Source organism: Pygocentrus nattereri, chromosome 15 (assembly GCF_015220715.1).
Source record: "Pygocentrus nattereri isolate fPygNat1 chromosome 15, fPygNat1.pri, whole genome shotgun sequence".
Classification (NCBI taxonomy): Eukaryota; Metazoa; Chordata; class Actinopteri; order Characiformes; family Serrasalmidae; genus Pygocentrus; species Pygocentrus nattereri.
In genome coordinates this window covers 36,030,148-36,052,420 of record NC_051225.1, presented here as the reverse complement: position 1 = coordinate 36,052,420, position 22,273 = coordinate 36,030,148, and the positions used below count along the sequence as shown (strand labels likewise).

The 22,273-nt window shown below is 40.3% G+C and overlaps 1 protein-coding gene across 8 annotated transcripts in view; it reads right to left on the bottom strand.

The window, feature by feature from the left end:
* Nucleotides 1-22,273, bottom strand: part of arnt2 (aryl-hydrocarbon receptor nuclear translocator 2) — a 157,649-nt gene that overhangs the window by 69,929 nt on the left and 65,447 nt on the right. For all 8 annotated transcript variants that reach the window (XM_017699567.2, XM_017699566.2, XM_017699568.2 and 5 more), the window contains 2 exons: nucleotides 11,919-12,004; nucleotides 2,390-2,466 (listed from right to left, as the gene is read on the bottom strand). In XM_017699567.2, coding sequence (XP_017555056.1) covers nucleotides 2,390-2,466; nucleotides 11,919-12,004 — 163 coding nt within the window. The remainder of the gene's footprint in view (nucleotides 1-2,389; nucleotides 2,467-11,918; nucleotides 12,005-22,273) is intronic.

Here is a 22,273-nt window from a genome sequence, read left to right as displayed (position 1 = left end):
GGGAATTTTCCAGCGCACTTTGACAAAAACTGGAAAGCACCATCCCAGGCTAAAATGTAAGTGCTTTATTGGGGGGAGAGGAAAATATGAATCAGACTTAATGACAACTGGGTCATTTCTGTGACAGTCTGTGTCCAGGTCAGTTTGGGAGAGTCTTTCAGTTTGTAATCTTGTTTTCAGCCTCTTTGTGCAGGCCCCCTAGTAGCCATTTCGGTAGCAGACTGGACATGGACTTAATATCCATCCATCCATCCATCCATACATCTAAGCCGCTTCTCCGTCAGGGTCGCGGGGGGTGCTGGAGCCTATCCCAGCAGTCTTCGGGCGGAAGGCAGGATACACCCTGGACAGGTCGCCAGTCCATCGCAGGGCAAACAGACAGACATAGACTGTCACTCACACCCAGGGGCAATTTAGCATGTCCAATTGGCCTGACTGCATGTCTTTGGACTGTGGGAGGAACTTAATATATTTTTGATTAATATAATGAAATAACATTGTCCCTGTAACTCTAATGTCAGATGAGTTAGGACACATAGCTTTATATCAAACAATCCTGAACAGCTGACGCGATAAAGCAATTTTATTTTATATTTTATATTTTAAAGCTCACCTACAAAAAGTCTAGCTCACTTCTGGGTTTGTAAATCATATTTATATCATAGAATCTGAGGATGCGAATCAAAGAGGGGACCACGGCCGAATAACGTGCCCTTTTTACGGCGAGCTCGAACACACTCTGGATGGTGAGCTGTCGGTCAAGGAAGCTTGAAGCTTGAAGATGAAACTGAAACCTCCAGGCGTTCGTTGGCAGTCATGATTGTTCACCTCTGAATGAGCCACATGAAACATGAAGCGTTGTTCTTTTGCGCGTCCTGTTCATGTTCACACTAATGTCACATCCAGGTCACATTTAAAACATATTGTGAACAGCCAAACAAAAAAAAATGGATTTGTCTAGAAAATCAGATTTGGGGCACTTTTACCTGAACACAGCCTAAGTTCCATTGAAGGAGCTTCAATATAGGTGGAAACGGCATTTTATGGCATTTTATGAAAGCGATTAGGCTGATATCTAGCATTTTAAAAGGCAAATAGAAACGATCATGTTTTCTTTGTTGGTTTGTTTATTAAGCTTATTAAAGCCTAAGCAGCTTTATGTAAAGAGGAATAATATCATCACACGTAAATATTAGGAACAGCCTCTCATTTTCCTTTGTTGTGATGTTAGCACATAAAACGTTTAGGTGTTTAAGCCACCTTTGGACTAAAGTTGGGCAAAATGATGATATTTTATCCTTATCATGAAATATGATGTCACAGTATGCTTTCCTGGGCATACTGTATTTATCTTCATTACTTAAAAACTGACTGTTTCATTACAAAGTGAGCATAATTAAGCCTGTTCAGCTGGATTTAGTGAAGTTAAAATCATTGCAGATGAAGGTTTATTATTATTACTAATGTAATAATAGTAATCATTATTATTATTATTTAGTACTTCTATATGCAGCACTACATATTGTATTTTGTCTATTTTGTTCCAACTTGTTAAAGTGAAATACTGTGATGCATATTGCGTATCGTTAAGTATCGTGATATTTCTGCCATATCGGCCAGCCCTACTTTGGACCAAAAGCTTAATATGTGCTTTTAAAAGTAGTTTGAAGAAGAAAAGCAGCAAATTATTCTTTAGGCAAAACCAGCTCTTTACACCAAGATGCTTCGATGAAAGTGAAGCTGAGTGCTGAAGCTAAATATACCCAAAGCTGCTTTATGACTATTAGACCTCTAAACCACTCGACCACTAAACCTAAAGTATTTTCTTATAATCCAGTGTCTTCTATATAGTCCAGGGGCTGCTGCTGGGTCTGGACTTTCACTCCTCACTACTCAGGCAGTGAATAACTCAGGCAGTTCACAATGACGTCCACATAGTTACTCAATAATAATCTCTGGGATGCAATACGTCTGAGAATTTATGGGATTAATGCATTAAAAACTAAATTTTGCAGATATTTTGCAGATATACTGAACTGAAGAGTAACAATTCGAAAAGAGGGGAGGGTGACTCGTAGGGCGGCATCTACTAATTATTCTTGAATAACTGAATCTATGATGAAAATAAAAGACGTTTCACTTTCATAACTAAATAAGAAAAATCTCTTTGTATTATTGTTATGGTTATTATCATCATCATCATCATTGAGCCATTTAAACAAATGGTTGTCCCCCCATATCAGTGCATGGGTTTATAGAAGTGGTAAATGGTCAGTTATACAATGACGTTTCCTTCTCTTTAATATTTTAATCATCATATTTTTCAAACATTATTGAATATTTGTTACAGCCCTAGTGTCCCTAAACCTTTGCTGGTCAGTGTCCATACCTGCAGTCGCCCAATTGCCACCAGGCAGTATTTGCTGGTTTGACCGGCTTCTGTGTCCTCTTCAGGAATCGTCATGCCTGAAAAACAAACCATTTCAGAAACATTATCTCACAAACGCCTCATTTATGCCCTTCACACACTAGATACGCCGTCTCAGGTAGAAGATCAGGGTAATGATAAGCATATGGCGAGTTTTCGTGCTGCTGTAGGAAATTTCTCAATCGCATGCTTGCTCAAGCATTGTCTTGCCAAAACGGCCATTACTGCAGATGCTTAGCACAAAACAAGCAAATGGATTCTAAATCAGTTTCAGAATCTGTTTCTGACTTTCAATCAAAAGGATCAATGGTCAGTGTTTCGGTGAAAACCATCTGCTGCATCTCCGACCTACGTTTTCTTAATTATCCAGGAATTTTACATATCAGGCCGCACTGCTATGAAAACCTGGACGATGCACTCAAATGTAGGCACTGTTCTGAAGAAAGGAAGTGCTGGATGTGACACTAATGGGACTCATGTAAATGTAAAGAGTAAGACTGTCATGGTCTGACTGAGGTCACGTAGACACTAAAGATGCCCCAACAGGGTGATTCCGGGCAGATGCCAGTGACCTACACTTTTCATGCAGATCTATGTCTGGAATATACACTCACCAGCCACTTTATTAGGTACATGTTCAGTTGCCTGTTAACGCAAACAGCTAATCAGCCAATCACACGGCCGCAACTCAATGCATTTAGGCATATAGAGGTGGTCAAGACAACTTGCTGAAGTGCAGACCGAGCATCAGAACGGGGAAGAAAGGGGATTTAAGGGGCTTTGAACGTGGCGTGGTTGTTGGTGCCAGACGGGCTGGTCTGAGTATTTCAGAAACTGCTGATCTGCTGGGATTTTCACGCACAACCATCTCTAGGGTTTACAGAGAACGGTCCGAAAAAGAGGAAACATCCAGTGAGCGGTCAGTTGTGTGGACGAAAATGCCTTGTTGATGTGAGAGGTCAGAGGAGAATGGGCAGACTGGTTCCAGATGATAGAAAGGCAACAGGAACTCAACCAACCAGAATCTCTGAGGAAAGTATGACATGAAGAATTAAGGTGGTTCTGAAGGCGAAAGGGGGTCCAACCCCTTTAAAATTAGGTGTACCTAATAAAGTGGCCGGTGAGTGCATATGTCTCTTTTTCCAAGCAAATACTGTAAAAAAGTATTTTCACAGTCAAAGTGTAAGCACTGTAAAATGCAATGGTCAATATCTGCATGTAAATAAACCATACATACACATTTTTACCAGCACTGAGAAAACATACTTTTACTGTTAATTTACAGATTTTATCTGGCAGCTCTGCTGCAGGACTTTTTACCATTTTTATTGAACATTTTCTTTAAGTAAGAACATTTACTGCCTCGTTAGGCAGCTTTTTAAATCAAACTGTCTAAAACATTCACCCAGTACAGTATGGGTGGAGTTCAGTAGGTGCCTTTAATTAAGCGATTTTCTATTGTGTTCATTTTTTAAATTACTCACAGATTAGAATGACTGTATAAAGGTGAAGCTTATAAAATATACTGTGGCACATGGAAGGAGGATCATTTGCATAAATCCAGGACTTATTTACATTATTGAGACGTCCAATAAAATTCTTTACCGTCCTAAGGCCATAGTGCACTCCTCCTAAATACATTGCTGAACTGACGCTCACACAGAGTTTTGGCAAAATGTGGGCACTTTCTGCAACAACACACAAGTGATGACAGCTTTATGACACCAAAACAAACATGATGTAAAAGCTGTAATGGCTGGATGTGTTTAAACACAGAACCGCATGAAGAAAAGCCTGCAGCACAGCATTTCTCAATATCTGCACTACTGCTCTGAGAAGAACATCTGGTCAGATAGCAGAACGCATGGTAGCGTGTTTTAAAACTCCTCTGCGTGAAAACTTCAGTGAGTCACGAGGGGCCGTTTCTTCACGTCTACTGAAACAGAATCAGGGTACCGTCTGTCCCTGTGATGGAATCACACGATGTAATGTTTAATCTTGTTTTAATTAGGCGGATAGATCTGAGGTAAAAACACAGTCCCTGTGCCAAAGGGCATGATTATAACACACTCGGTAATGAGCGGTCGATGAACTACACAGAAGAACCCTCTAGACCTTGTGTCCATCTACACGTCTCCGCTTCACCTCCCCAGCTCAAATCAGCACCGAGCTTGATGACGAGACCATTAAGTACCTTTAGTGTCATTTTTGCTGTATTACAGGGGTGTAATGACACTCATTTTTCAGGAGATGCTTTCTGTTGTGTAGTTTGCACCATGATATGAGGCAAAAGAGGCAAAACACCTCATGGACCCAGCCTGTAACTAACTACCTGACTAACTGACCAAATGATTAACTGACTAACTAACTAACCAAATGACTGCCAACTTACGAATGACAAACTGACCAACTGAGCGACTGACTTACTCACTGACTGACCAGCTGACTGCCTGACTGACTTATGAACTAAATGACTCACTATTTGACCATCCAACTGACTAAACCATCTTTAGTCAACTGACTGACTCCCTAACTGACTGACTAACTGGTTGGCTTACTGACTAAATAACTAAGTAACTGACTCACTGCCTCCCTTACTGACTCACTGAACACTTGACTAACTAACTTACTGACTGACTAAGTCATTGACTCACTGGCTCACTTACTGACTAACTGACTCATTGACTAATTAATTAACTGAATCACTAACTAACTAATTGGCTCACTTACTGAAAGACTACCTAACTAACTGACTGATTCAATGACTCGTTTACTGACTAACCAACTACATGGCTGACAAACTGACTCACTGGCTAATTAACTTACTTACTGACTGACAACCTGACCCACTTACTGACTGACTGACTCACTAACTAACTAGCTGACTCCCTAACTGACTGACTCGTTAACTAACTGACTCACTCATTGGCTGAATTACCAACTAACTAGCTGACTTGCTTACTGACTGACTAACTGACCCACTTACTGACTGACTGACTCACTAACTAACTAGCTGACTCCCTTACTGACTGACTCGTTAACTAGCTGACTCACTCACTGGCTGAATTACCAACTAACTAGCTGACTTGCTTACTGACTGACTCACTAATTAGCTGACTCATTGACTGATTCACTAACTTACTAGCTGACCCACTTATTGACTCACTCACTTAGCAGGTCAAGGGGTTTAAGTTAAGTTATTAGCAATCAAGCAGCTTATAATGCTTCATAAGAGCAATGCTTTGCATCAATTACTCTCCTGCGATGTATCCTGTTCATGCATCCTGTCATGGTGCCAAAAAATCTAAAAGTATGCCTTTATTTTTTTAATCAAAGTCTAACGGCTACAAGTCTACTTTCATGACAACAGACATAAACCTACATAAACTATTAATAGGCTTATTCCAATAAATGTTGGTTGCCATAAAGGCTCTTTAGATGTTCCTGCCATTTCCTCACCTCAGACAGTGTTATGATGCTTGTTGGAGGAAGCCTTTTTAAATGCTTGTGTAGGTTTATGCCAGCTGTCATGAAAAGCCTATATAGGTGTATCGTCTTACCACAGTGGTAACATGGATTTGAATACAAATGAAGTGTAAATAGTTTATAGGGGTATCACTGAATGTTGTAGTGGACTCGTTATTAGAGTGTATGTACTACAGGCCTTGTACTGGAAATCTGCCAGCCCATCAATAAGCATATTGAGAGACTAAATTAGTTTTAGTAAATTAACACATTTATTTGATATAACGTTAATATTAACATTTGCTTCAGATTCTGTATCATGCATCATTTTGATTTTAAACTATGGCAAAACATGAAAAACATGTAAAGATGCTTTTTTTCTGAGATTCTGCTTATTTTTGAGAAATAACTGAGCTAGTATTTCTGACTGCTGGGCATAACAGAGTTCTAGGAGCTGAAAAAGACAAGGCAATGAAAAAGAACGTCATAGCAGAGTGAAAGAGAACTTTTGGGCTAAACATGATGGTAAAGATGATTGAAAAACAGTAATGTTTTTAATGTTAAAATGACTGGAGTGAAGAAAGAGAGGAAAAAAAACACAGTATTGGCAAATGCAAGACTCGTCAATATGACCAGAGGCACTCGACAAGCTGCAGCTGGCCACACGATACTTGCAAAACACTTGGCATAGTGGACAGACAGACGACACACATAAAAACCCTCGTCAGTTGGTGTGCTGTCCAATGTGAGAAAGTGTCCGTTTTCATGTTTTGCTGGCTATTCATAAAGACGCCAGAACCGCCCGTCAAATAACAGCCATACAGAGAAACATCAAATGTGGATTTATTCCTAGTTGGCCTTAGATGTCTTGCATGGTTGAATAGCAATGAGCTTCAGCACCATCTGCCCCGGACCAACTGTCTCCACAGCTCAATGAGGCCTAACCTGGGCTTTAGTGTACCTCAAAGGGCTTTCGGTGAGTTTTAACTGACGGTTACTGTGACACACAGCAAGTCTATCGCTAATCGTTAGCAATCGTTAGTCACTTCTCGATTTATCCTGACTGACATGTAAAGATTTCAAACATCCAATGTCCAAACGGTCTCTGGAGCCACACCATCACCAGCTGGAAATTGAGCATGATGTGCCACTTACCCAGTCCTTTACTGTTAACCTTTAGAAGCAGAGAGCTGTGCTATTAGAATTCTGCTGTTCCATTTAAATGAGCTGCTCAGCTGATTTACATTTTACACCCAAAGGTTCGAGTCTGCCCCGTGCCTTTTTTCCGATGTCGATCAATGAAAAAAAAAAAAACAAAGAGTAAAGGACGAGTTTTTCTTTTATCTGTAAAACATGTCTGTACATACAACAACAATTTTCATCAAATTTAAACCATAATAAATGATACAACATGAAGTCCCAATTATTGTAGAGGCAGAACGGTAAGGCGGAGTGTTTTTCAGAGGCACACTCTGAAAAACGGCAAGATTACTGCGCAGGCGCCCAAAGAAACCCACAAATGTGAGTATTTCCTACATTAAAATGACGACAGCCATTATATTATGCTAGTTTAAATGCCATTTCAATGTATTATGGTTCTTTTCTTCATAACAAGGATAAAAATCACTAGTAGAATGCTTAGTAGTCTTGGTAGCTGGCTAGCTAGATAAATTTGACCTAGAAGCTGGCGAACAGCTGACTTCAGCTTCATATCACTGACGAATTCGCAATAACAAATAACTAACAAGTAACCAAAGCCCAGCAGCGAGGAGCTGAACTTTACCCTCCACTGCCGTCACTTTAGTCTGGCAGAGTCGAAATGCTCTATTTTCTTTGAGGGTTGGGAAGATATGGAAGATTTCAACCACTACCCTCTTGTAACTCAGTTCTGAAGGGTAGGGGTAAAAATAAGAAATGGGATTGGGGCTTAGTTTCATTTTAGTTGAGGGTTGTTCCAGTTCGTAGGGGGATTTCAACCACTGCTGAGTTACAAGGGGAAAACAAGGGGCAGGGCTAAAAACTGAGCCTGTGACTGGGCTGGGAGTTAGGACACTGTCTACCGCAGCACTCAGGTTTGACTGGGTTGTGAGCTGTAACACTTTTCCTATGGTAGTGGAGCTTAACTGGACCATGAGCTATGACACTTTTCATTGCAATAGCCAAGAGCTGGGTACTCTGCACCATGAGAGTCTGACTGGGCAGACGGAACACCTTTTATTGATGTACAGAGTTTGACTGGGCTGTAAGCTGGGACACTTTTCAGTGTGGTGGCTGAGTTTGACTGGGCTGTGACCCTGACACGCTGCACCATGACAGCGGAGCCTGACTTGGCCATAAGCCCTGTGACAGTACAATCTGACTTGGCTATAACCCGGGGGCTGGAGGCTTCGAGCTAGGCATATATTCATGATGGCTGGAGTTCCTCTCCCTGCCAGCTTAGGAACTGTGTGTGTTCTGCTTGATCTGTCAAGGCACGACTGGTGTCTGAAGTTGGTTTCTTTAGTTCTGCACTAGAGCGATGATCCTGAAGTAGCTTTGAAGAAGCGGAAGCTTACACTCAAACAATAATCCATGTAAAAAGTGCAGGTCTAAATCATAACAGTGTAACTGTATGGGCTTCCAATGAGTTTAACACAGTATCTCATTGAAAAACTATCACTACACTAAATTATTTTGACCAGCAAGCACTAATTTTGATATTCCTCTTGCAAAATTAAACTGGGAACTTGAGTGTCCAACTAAACTGCCTCTTACTATTAAGAAAAGAGGTTAGGATTTGGGACAGATCAGGAAAAGTGTGTCCACCACTGAGAACATTTTGTTCCAGCAGTCATCATAAGGTTATGACAGTGTGCTGGAATGTGCTATTTTTAGGTTCAATCATAAACAGGAAAAGCAACATGTGTGATCAATCTAAAGAAGCACACATACACGTGGCTGACCTAGTAAAGACACAAAGCAGCGGACTTCATTACACTTACTTGGAGCTGCTTTAGTTGCTCAATTCTCTACGCAGCCCCCCTCCCTCCACACACCTGCTACAGTGCTGATGGGAATTCCAGGCCAGCGGGGGCCCTAAAACATCTCAATGAACTCTGAGATATGGGAGTCATCCAAGGCTACAGCCTGCCCTACTGCCCCAGCCATTCCAACTAAATTTAATGGTAAAATCTTTATTCCTGGCACATGAGTGAGACCACTTGTCCAATCACAGAAATGAGGCCGGACGTACGTGAGCAGATGCAGTACAAAATGTGCCTTGATGCTGCCGCAATACGTGCTTATGGTGCATCTGAAATTAGCATCCAGTTTACTAAGGCTGTAACTTCAACTCATGCAAAAAGCACACATAAAACAGCCTATTAACTGCAGCATATGCCGGAATAATTAAGGAAAACATCTAACTGTGATTTAGACCGATATTGTGCCTGCGATTTACATTCTAACCAATTTTATACACATTTTTCTGCCTTGATGCTTGAATGCTGAATGTAGCGTGGTGCTGGTTAGCTGTGGTTGTACTGTCACAGCCCATAGTTGCTTCTGATTGGTTTAGCTCATCTACAAGCTCTATTATTGGCTTAAACTCCCCCACTTAAAGTTTAGATAATGTTGTTGATAATGTAGGCTATAATAATAGTTGCCGTTTTTGTGTTATGATAATTGCAGTCTTACAAAATGCAATTTCGATATAAAAAAAATTCTATATGGGCGCAATTAGTCTCAAACTCATCAGACTCAAAAACACAATTTTGGTCTAATCTTTAGGACTACTGTCAAGACTCCGATCCTGGGTGATGCCACAGCCACACATGGAGAGATTTATTTCATTAGAAATTGAACTACTTGTTTCTTGCCATGTTTTTGAGATGTTTACTACATGCCATAGCTGCACTATGAACTACCTGCTACCTGGTGCCAAAGACTGTTAGGCAGCCTTGCACAGCACATCTCTTCTGGTGTGCCTTTAGCAGGCTGCAGTAGAACTTCTATGCTTGCACTAAACAGATAAGAACGTCTGACCAAAATATAAGATGCTGGGTCTACAATGCCCTCTGGTGGAGTATAGTGTTCACACTCAGAAATGCAGAGCACATGGTTATTCAATATGGGATCCTATGTGATTAGAGAGAAGCAGGAGCAGGCATTATACAGTACACTGGTAGAAATTCCTTATTTATGAAGAGGTGTGATGAGCTTTTAACTGTTATACCAGTATGCCACAAATATCTGCAGATAATGTGAAATGTAAACAATGCGAAACACATTGAAGTTATCCCCTTTAGCTGATTGGCCAAAAGTCCTCTATTGTAGCAGAAGTAGTCCACTTTATTTTCTAAGCAGAACACATAAAGAAATTGCTGGTCATCTTTAGGGACGAGCTTCAGCATGAAAGCCACCAGAGCGATGGCATCACTTCTGAAGTTGACGTCTTAAAGGCACAGCAGTTCCATGCAGACGCCTGTACAAGACCCAGAATATAACTGCTGCTCCACTTAAGGTGGGAAGGAAAATTATAAGAAGTTGGTAAACGAGAAGACTTGTAGAAATTACAGCAAATTATTCGCATTTCACTTTTACTCTATTGCACAATAAAAATATTTCATATTTACTTTGGTTGGTAAAAATGGTTCTTCTTAAGAAGATTCCATTACGTTTAAGCATGATCATGCTGGCATTTTTAGATGGTAAATAGTGGCCATGAAGGGAGTCACATGGTCAGCAACAATGCATAAAGAGGACTTCAAGTTATCACTGATTGGAATTAACAAGCCCAAAGAACAGTACAAAGAACCCCCCCACACCATTACACCACGTCCACCAGCCTGGACTGTTGACACAAGGCAGGTTGAGTCCATGGACACATGCTGTGTGCCTCGAGATTAAGCACCAGGCTACATTTTTCCAGTCTTCAGCTGTCCTGGTTTAGTGAGTCTGTGCCTGCTGCAGCCTCAGCTTTCTGTTCTTGGCTGGAACCCAACATGGTCTTCTGCTGTTGTAGCCCATCCGCCTCAAGGATAAATGTGTTGAGCATTCCAAGATTCTTTTCTACTCACCACAAGTGTCCCGAGTGTTTCTCTGAGTTACCACAGCCTTTCTGTTCAAACCAGTCTGGTCATTCTCACCAACGAGGCATTTCCATCTGCAGAACTCTTTCTTACTGGATTTTTTCTCTATTGCACCATTCTGAGTAAATTCCCAGGAGATCCGCAGTTATAGGAATATTCAAACCAGCTCGTCTGGCACAAACAATCATGCCAGGGCCAAAATCACTGAGATCACATTTTTTCAATGTGCACATTAACTGAAGCTGCTGGCCTGCATATGTATGTCTTTATGCCATGCAATACTGCCACACTACTGGCTGATTAGATAATTGAATGAACGCGTAGGTGTACACTTTGTTCTAATAAGGTGTTTGGTGAGTGTACAAAAAAATCTTTAAAAAATCATAATTAATCTGTAATGATATATTTTGGGTATACCAGTCATTAATATAGGTAACCTCATTTGCACATCAAAATGTACTTATTTTCTCTTCATTTACACTTTCATGACTATTCAAATATTCAAACATTCTGACTAATCCTTAGTTGAAAATGCAGCCGCTGCTTCTCTCAGCTTTAAGCTGGGGCTGAAATTGGCAACTGTGTTTATTCTGAGGAAATCAGGTGACTCTCATGCTCAGATTACTTGAAAATATTAAAATATTGAAAGTAATGAACACATTCTAATAAGCTTATTTTGCCCAGTCATGTGGCTACAACAAAACACAAAAAATTTTTCTCCAGGGCCAAATTTGAGTAAATATGTGTGATTAATCACAATTAATTCCATAAAAATAATGTGATGAATGGTGATTAATTATTTTAATCACTTCACAGTCTTAAATGAACAATGATGTAATTGTATTCAAAATGACACTCTCATGCATACAATGTTGACGCAGGCAGTGGGTACCAGTGGTTCATATCAGAAACGGTGCAGCATCATGATAACTGGGCAGATGAGCTGCTGTAAATACCTGCTGGTGGCCAAGCCTTGATGTAGCCAGTGCAATGCACCACCGCATACTGCGCTTCTCCCTCTTTAGACGGACCCAGACCGTTCCTAAAGGAGCAAAACACACACACAAACACATGTTAGACATCATTTAGGTCACAGAAGGATTACCCTTTCCCAAAATCCATTTTGAAATCGAGTGTGCGCTTCAAACAGCCTCAGAAGAGAGAAACACGTCTTCAGACGTTTTCCCCCTAAAGCATTTTATCTTTCAGAGAAACACCGTTCCACAGCAAGCTCTCAATCCATCCTCCCCGCTTCATTCCACAGCCCGATACGAGTGAAAACAGACAGCAAGTCATCTGTCAAGCCAATACATCATATTTATGTAAATGCAGAAAAGTGCTCCAACTCATCCACCGGGCCACAAAAACTCACAGAAACGGTGGATTAAAGTTAGAATGTTCGGCGCTGGTTGTAAAGTTGTAACATTTGGGGGAGGGGAAGAGTATAAGTGGGCATTAGAAGCGTTTAAAGCTGTTTAAAGCAAGACATGATGTAGTAAATTCCTCACCGTGAAGCTCCGTCTCAAGCAATGTAAAGCGAGTTGAGTGAAAAATCCAACTTATACAGTTCTCACCTTACGTCATCAGTCGATCAGTCAAGACATGTTTGGTGCCTGAACTTTGCTTCTTTAGTTTTGCAGTAGAGCTACAAAGCTAATGTAGCTAGAATGAAGCTTAAAGACACAGATTAGCATTGTGTTAACTGACTGACTAAATCATCATATATATTATATGGACAAAAATATTGGGACATTGAGGTTTTTTATTCAGTCCCATTGCCACAGGTGTATAAAACCTAGCCATGCAGTCTGCCTTTACAAACATTTGCGAAACAATGGGTCGTTCTAAAGACATCTCCGAATTTGAGCGTTGTGACCGCTGCAAAGTCCATCCATCCATCCATCCATCCATCCATCCATCCATCCATCCATCCATCCATCCATCCATTTTCTAAGCCGCTTCTCCCTTTGGTGGGGGGGGTGGTGGTGGTGGTGGTGCTGGATCCCAGCGGTCATTGGGCGGAAGGCAGGATACACCCTGGACAGTTCGCCAGTCCATCGCAGGGCCCGCTGCAAAGTCAGTTCATACAATTTCTTCCCTCCTAGATATTCCACGATCAACTATGAGTGGTATTATTGAAAAGTGGAAGCGATTAGGAACATTAACTCAGCCACAAAGTGTAAGACCAAGTATAGTTGTGGAGTCACAGTGAACCGCACTATCTGGCAGAGTCTGGGTTTGGCGAATGCCAGGAGAACAGGCCTGACTGCAACCAACTGTGAAGTTTGCTGGAGGAGGGGAGATGCTATGAGGTTGTTTTTTTCAGGGGTTGGCCTAGAACCGTTAGCTCCATTGAATGGAAATCTTAATGCTTCACCATAACAAGACCTTTTGGACAATTGTATGTTTCCAACTTTGTGGGAACAGTTTGGGGAAGAACCTTTTATGATCCAGCATGGCTGAGCCGTAGTATACAAAGCAAGGTCCATAAAGTCATGGCTGGGTGAGTTTGGTGTGGAAGAACTTCACAGGCCCACACAGAGTCCTGACCTCAACCCCATCAAACACCCTTCAGATGAACTAGAACAGATTGTGAGTCAGGCTCTCTCATCCAACACCAGTGTCTGACCTCACAAATGCTCTTCTGGATGACTGAGCAGACACAGACACTCCCCAAAACCTTGTAGAAAGCTTCCCAGAAGGGTGGAAGCTGTTACAGCTGCAACCAACTCTGTATTAGTGCCTATGGATTTAGAATGGGATGTCATGAAAGCTGCTGTAGGTCTAACGTGTAGGTGTCCCATTATATTTGTCCATTATATTTGAGGATGTCGAACAACATCATGTGGTTTCTGAACCTCTTTCACAATAAGATTGAGGTATAAAGGTCACTATGCAGTGAAATGTGATTTGTCAGCGTTTTGAAGCTTCAGTGGAATGACCAATTTAACATTTTCTTCCCTTAATCTAAATTCCTTTGAAGTTGACCATGTGTTTCATTGCATTTCTCAATCCTCACTGTGCTGTGCATTGCAGTAGAAACCATCCGTACGTTTTGTCCACGTCTGCAGAAACCAGCGTGTCATACAGTGTCAGAAACTCAGAAACTACATAAGTTTTTTATTTTATTTTTAAATATTTGAGGCAAATGTGTGATGACTCTGGCAAGCAGCTAGTGCAAGACTCATTTTGTAGATTATTTTTCTTTGTATCTACCCTGTATTTCTGTATTTTCATATTTGATATACAGTCTTATTTACATACAATACATTCAGTATTACCGGTTAGATACATTAGCATCTTCACCAGATCTTTCGCTGTCATGAAATTCTAGCAGAAGTTTAACTACCATACAAATAATTCCTTTTTTGGTTCGTTTTATGCCTCAAATAAAGTATATGTTTCATTTATTTTGCATATTGTATGAGCATAATATACATATGTGCATAAAACACAAACACCCAGAGCTGCAGTTCTGAACCTTCCTTTACTCTAAGGCCCTCTCTCTATATAGTGGTCACTGCCACCACTGCCTCTAACACCATCATTCATTTCATGTAATGGACAAGCCATGTCTTACCAAAACCTTCTCCGTTTTGCTGGCTTTGTCTGCAACTAGCCATGGTGCTGCTCCATGGCAATGCAGTTTGGTCAAGCTGGTCAACCAGCTTGGTCGTGGTAGTTATGGTGGTTGACCAGCTTGGTCAAGGCCATCATGTTCGTCACCCAGCTTAGCTATGCTGATCATGCTTGTCAGCCAGCTTGGTTATGCTGGTCATGCTGGTCGACCAACTTGGTCAAGCTAAAAATGCCGGTTGACCAACTTGGTCAAGCTTGTCATGCTAGTTGCCCAGCTTGATTGTGCTGGCCATGCTGGTTCACAGGCTGGTCAAGCTAATCATGCTGGTCTATAAGCTCAGTCAAGCTAAATATGCTGGTCAACTAGCCTGGTCAAGCTAATCATGCTGGTCTATAAGCTCAGTCAAGCTAAATATGCTGGTCAACTAGCCTGGTCAAGCTAATCATGCTGGTCTATAAGCTTGGTCAAGCTAAACATACTGGTCAACCAACTTGGTCAAGCTTGTCATGCTGGTTGACCAGTTTGGTTTTGCTGGTCATGCTGGTCTAAAAGCTTGGTCAAGCTAATCATGCTGGTCTATAATCCTGTTCGAGCTAGAAATGTTAGCTGACCATCTTAGTTAAGCTCCTCATGGTAGTCAACCAATTTGGTTATGCTGGTCATACTGGTTGACCAGCTTGGTCAAGCTTGCCATGCTGGTTGACTAATAGCTAGCTAAGCGATAAAGAGCTAAGCTGATCAAGCTTTTTTCAGCAGAAAGAAAATGAATTGTAATTTTTTGCCATTTTCACATTAAATTTTAGTGACATCAACCATTATTAAACAAAATACGGCAGAATTAATTATAAATAATTAGTAATACTTCAGACTTTTTTTTTCTGCAGCCCCCACAGTTTGAGAACTGCATATAGATACACGGAATCATGTCTTCAGGGTCTGAAGAAACACAGAAACAAAGAAACACAACTCACCGCCACCCTCTAAACATCTAATAGCACCAAATCTGCTTCCTTTTTATATGTAATTGTGAATAGAATGCTCCCAATTCACATTCTGCTTGCTGTGACACGCTATAATTGTGACAACTAATAAGTGCAATCATCTTAAATAACTTGGATCAGGTAGTTATGCTATAATTGTGACAGGCCTACCTCTTAGCTGCAGTGCAAACCTAAAGAAGTGAACTTCAGACACCAAATAGGTCTCAGCTGATGCACTACGTTTGGGTTAAAAGAGGGGAAAACGGTGCAAATTCGATGCCTTCATGCGTTTCTCACAGCAGAACATCTATTATTTATCAATTATTCATTATTCAATTATTCATATTTTCATAGCAGGTGTGCTGATATACATCTAAACTGACATAACATCCATACGAGCAAAATTCAATTTACATTTCATTTAGGCTCTAAAAGCATCCTGATAATAGCTTTAAGCTACAGCATGGTCAGTGGAGCCCTCCTATTAAAAAGCCTTTTCTGGTTCAGGCCTAGCGTTAATTTGTGTGAAGAAAACCATCCGACAAGGAACATCTGACCCAGATGAAGCTGCATTCCTGAGCAGACATGGTCCACGAAAAAACTGTCCGGTTTGTGTGACATATGGGGCGGCTGAATATGAGAGGTTAAAAGGGCAAATCCAGAGAAGACATAAACGAAACCCCTGCTGTTCAGTTCTCAGCCACAGCTTTCCAGGAAAGCACTTATAGAAAAGCAGAAAGGAGCCAAACAATCCACTTGAAGGGGCATTTCAGCGTTTTTCAGCACAACCCTCGATCTGCTGCACCTATAGTGTGCAGGCTCGTACCGCAAACGATCACTTGGATGCTTTTCCCGGTACTCAGATAAGTGCAGAAAACCATGGACGCAAAACACACTTATAACAGAGGGCACTGGGCAGACGCTGCACTACATCCGTGAAATACACAACGTGAGTTTTTGTAGAACGCTTCACGCTTCATTATTTATTTATTTATTTTATATTGTACTAATTTCTTATCTATTTTTTGATCTTAATTTCTTACCCATTTAATCTCAAGTTCTATTTTGATCTACTTTTATCTTTTATTCACTGTTATTTTAAATTTTCTTTGAATTTAAAATGATTAAATGGAGTTATTATTTTCTTTGTCATGTCAATCCCTGTTTTTGTAAACGCTCGGCTACATTGAAAATGCCCTCAATGTACTTCCGAGTCAAAATAAAGGTTGACTGATTGATTGATTGATTGATTGATTCATAGATTCTTCACACAGTATTTGAAAATGAAGCTGCAAATATGTATAACTGCTTCTCTCAGAGATGGATTAGTCTTTCAGAGAGAGGAACCTGCAGTGATTCATTACCAGGGTAGTGGTGCAGGTGGAGTTTCCTGAATACTACAAAGAATAAGTGACTATAATTACTTTTTTTGTGTGGGTCAAGTGCTTCAAAGCTGGATAAGACCTCAAAAGAACACGTTTCCTTAGAGTGTAATAGTTGTAGCTTTGAATTAACATTTCAATCAGCCATAACATTAAAACCACCTCCTTGTTTCTACCCTCATTATCTGTTTAAACAGCTCCACTGATCACACAGGAGCACTTTGTAGTTCTACAATTACAGCCTGCAGTCCATCTGTTTCTCTGCACACTTTGTCTGCCCCCTTTTATCCTGTTCTCGTTTTCCACTCACTGTCCACCCTATTAGACACTCCTACTTTGTTGGTCCACCTTGTGGATGTAAAGTCAGAGACGATGGCTCATCTGCTGCTACATTTTGTGTTGGTCATCCACTAGTCCTTCATCAGCGGTCACAGGACGCTGCCCACAGGACGCTCTTGGCTGGATGGTTTTGATTGTCAGTTCTCACTGAGGTGTTTAAAAACTCAGCAGCACTGCTGTGTCTGATCCACTCGTACTAGTGCAACACACACTAACACATTTCACTGCTGAGGATCCACCACCCAAATAGTAGCTGCTCTGTGGGAGTCCTGGCCATTCAAGAACAAGTAACAACAGATATGCAGAGAAATAGACGGACTGATGACAATAAGTGTAGATACAAGAAGGTGGTTTAATGTTATGACCAATTAATGTTTTGGCAGCCAATTATATCTCTGTACTGTAATGAAGTGATTTGTTTATATAAATAGTTTGAACAATCCTGTTATATTACATGTTGTGTTGATTTTCTAAGAAAAATAAGTGAACGCATCCTCTACAGAGAACAAATATGGCATTTTACTCATAATTTTAACGCAGTTTCTTTTTTTTTTTTTAAATTAACATATCATGGGAAAACAAAAGGTGCCATATTCTTTGCACCACTGCACAAATCACATTTGATGTTTTTTATGTTGATCATGTACTGTTGGTGTTTACATCATCTACAGATGGTGCTATAAGACATGGAACAGCTCAACAAGACTCTCGGGGGCAGTTGTGTGCTGGAGGTTAGGGAGCTGGCCCTGTGACCGGAAAGTTGCCGGTTCGATCCCCAGCACTGACAGTCCATGACTGAGGTGTCCTTGAGCAAGACACCTAACCCCCAACTGCTCCCCAGGCGCTGTGGATAGGGCTGCCCACTGCTCTGGGGCAAGTGTGCTCACTGCCCCCTAGTGTGTGTGTGTTCACTAGTGTGTATGTGGTGTTTCACTTCACAGATGGGTTAAATGCAGAGGTGGAATTTCCCCGTTTGTGGGATCAAAAAGTATCACTTAAAACACTCTGACTATTCCAAACTTACTGTTGATTGTCAGAATTGACCATATTGGGGGAAATAACTAATAAAATGTGGCCTAATACAAAAGTTATGGCACATTGTATAAAATATGTTAAATTCAGCAAATAAATATTAATTGTGCATTAAAATGTGGAGAAAATGTTGTATTCGAGTTTGTTTCCTGTAGAGCCCATGTGTCAACACTACAGTACCCAGCATTCATTGCAGCATAATGTGCTCCAACTCTCCTACCCCAAGAACAGTCACCTGAATTCTACATAATTCTGCGCAATTCCAGTCATATCACCAAAATCCATTTCAGCTGCAGTTTAGCCATTAGAGACACTCAGCCGTAGCTCAGCAGCTCAGAAACTGAGCCCAAGTCTTAATGAACTTGCAGCAAAGAGAGGATGCCAGGTGTCTAGTTCAAGCAGATAGTTCTATACACCTAAACACATTTACATTTTGAATATTTCAAGTGTCCAGGTAATATTTCAAGGTCTACTACAAGTGTCTGTATGTTACTGTTGAACTTCTTGCATATTTTAAATAAACAATGGCCAGTTGGGGTTACAGCACAACATTAATTAAAAAAGAAATATGTACATTTTTTTTCTCTGGCCCACAGATTTAATACGATTTTTAATATAGCCCTTTCACTGACAAGTTATTTTCCATACAAATGGCCATTTACATACAGTATCTGACCCATTTTAACACTGTTTACATTTCGTCTCACTATAAAACAGTGTACATTTTAATGAATAAACAATGGAGAACAGTGTTACTGATGCAAAGCCCCATTTTCCCCTTGTGCCTGAGGTCATTTCCACAACCAAAACCTTCACTTTGGCCAAATTCAATGTGGCGCTTCACATGTACAGAAGACAAGCACGAGAGGTTTAACGGTCACTTAGGTGATGCCTTATTTAAATACCTGAATAAGTAAACAGTGAGGAGTTGAGACCTCCATACATTCTAATAACCTCCATCCTTTTGCTGTTAACCATCTACCACCATAGTGTGAATGTAGTGAACTCATTACCCACCATGTTCTAGGTACAAGACCCTCTCAGTACATTTAGTCAGGGAACATAATTGTACCTTAATCCACTGAAATTGTATTAATGTAAGTTTGTAAGGTTATGAAAAGGTACAAATATGTACTTTTCACCTGGAAAAAACTTCAAGTTACACAATTGGGCCTTAAAACCACTGTTGTACCTCTGAGGGCCCATTTACATTGTTTGTAACTTGAAGAATCAGTACAGTACATTTATTTATAAGAGAGTAAAATTCTATATCATTGCTGTCAGAACTAAACCTCCAACCTGCAAAACGCCAACTTTCACAGGGAAGGAAAAAACACATTTATAAGCACTGAATGATGTATTTAAAACCAATATTTAAGCATTTCCTAACAGCTTAGGCCAGGATTCACAAGACAGTGTAACATGTTTTATGAAGAAAATGGCACTATATCGACATCAACATAGCACTCTGGGTGTGGTAATGTAATTATGCTTATTTCAATTACGACCTTAATCAGATTAGGATAATCAGGCCAGTCATTTACACAACTGTATGATCATTATCATCATAATCAGATTAATATTAGTCTGCGTGGGTTATTATAACAGTGCAAATGTGTTAACTTTGGCTGCAAAACAACATTCATCTGAAGTCCATGGTGTGGGAAAGAGGCAAAACACACTGAAAAGGTGCTGCACTGGATTTACACATTAATAAAAAAAAAAAAAAAAAAAAAATATATATATATATATATATAACAATGTCTTTCAGTTTACTTGCTTTTGACAATAATGGTAAAGTATATATATATATATATATATATATATATATATATATATATATGAATATATGAAAATAATATATGGATTTGCAAAGAAACACAGATATATGCTCGTATGCAAAAGTTTGGGCGCCCCTGCTCAAATAAAATACTTTAATGGTTTCCCAAATGCAGTTTGTAATGAATATGTTAATATAAGTAATGTATATTAATATAAGTAGTGTATAATTAATAATAATAATAATAAATAATAATTAATATAAGTAATGTATAATAAAGTAAAGTATAATAAGTAATGAAGTTTCCCTCCAGTGAACAGATGTTGTAATGCATAATTACTGTTTATTTGCTGAATGTAACAAATTGGGGAGAAAAAACAATCTATCACCTGTGCAAAAGTTATAGCACCGTTTATATCTTATATTTTTACTTTTCTATCGAACAGCAAATAAACAGAAATTGTGCACTAAAATATTTATGAAATTTCTATTTTTTAAGGTGTCAGAATGGAAAACTGTATTTACATTGGCGTAGTTGAGCTGGAACTGACACTCTGTGAACTTCAAACACTGATGTCTCCTCCTGCTTTTGTAAAAGAGGATGGTAAAATGGGCCGAGGCCAAAATCCTAAAGTCTTATGTAAGAGTCTTGACTCGTTAATGTTTACTCCCTCAAAATTTACATACAAGTGCCCATGTTGTACCCCAGCAGAAACAATGGCAAAGGAGCAACAGCGACAGACTAAATGCAGAAACTGTGCCATTCCAGGGAAATCAGGACATTTTATTCCCTCCCCAAGAAAAACCAAACCGCCAAAAGGACGATGTTCATCTTTAAATGAGGCTGATGTTGGCTTCAGGTTTGCCAGCGTCTACACTGAATATTCCATCCCACCTTAAATGCTACAGCTTATTCAAGTGCCAGAATGTAAACGTGGCACCATTTAAGGTGGAACGGAAAATCCGCATAACAAGCTGGCGAATAGGAAGCCAACTTCAGCTCCCACATCTTTAACAGGATGCCGGCCTGCTTTCATACAGAGTGGTTAGTTTACATGTTTCACGCTGGACAGTCTCTCAAATCTTGGACAATATCAAGCAGCTTCACTCAGCATTTGACTCTGAAGAAGCTGAAGAGACTGAAGAAATGGAGGGGCAGTTACACCTTTATTAGCACCACAACCCCAACAGCAGCCTGTAAGCAGCCAGGCTGTGTCTTAAACTAGAGGTTCTCAGTGAGAACAGCTTTCATTTCATTTGTGTTGTTGTCAAGATTGAAAGCAAGCAGCTACTACAGGTAGCACTACACTAGCATAGCCACATAAACAGTATGACAACCAAGCTAATTTACACAAAGGTTCATTTGATTTCATTGTATTTCTATTTTCACATGTTGCAGATTATTCATGAGCCTCCAAAAGAGGGAAAACAGCTTGTTTCATTCTTTCATTCCAGGGCTAAATCATAGGGCTATAAATGGGTGCGTAAAACCGCATCAGGGCACTTTTCTACCCTGACCAAATTCACCCTCTATCTAGACAACAATATAAGTTAAGTGATACTTTTTTAATCCCACAAACGAGGAAATTCCACCTCCGCATTTAACCCATCCGTGAAGTGAAACACCACATACACACTAGTGAATATACACACACTAGGGGGCAGTGAGCACACTTGCCCGGAGCGGTGGGCAGCCCTATCCACGGCGCCCGGGGAGCAATTGGGGGTTAAGTGTCTTGCTCAAGGACACCTCAGTCATGGACTGTCGGTGCTGGGGATCGAACCAACAACATTCCGGTTACAGGGCCAGTTCCACCTCCAGCCCATGACTGCCCCCAAGAGTCTTGTTGAGCTGTTCCATGTCTTATAGCACCATCTATAGATGATGTAAACACCAACAGTACATGATCATAAAAACTGACCCAATATACTGGATAAATGCATTCTATGGCATCTTTAAGTGCCTCACTTTTCCACTTACAATACCATCAAAACATGTCATTTGCCTGGGGATGTTCAAACTTTTACACGCAACTGTGTATGCATAGAGATATAAATGAAAGCAGGTTGTGAGTCTGTGCAACGCAGTGACAGCACATACTGTTCCAAACGTCCTGCTGCCTTTCTGCTTCATTGAATATGTTCTTGGTACGCGCAACTGAAACGCATAAATTATGAATACCCATAAGCAGGTCCACTTGGCTCCTCAAAGAGAAGC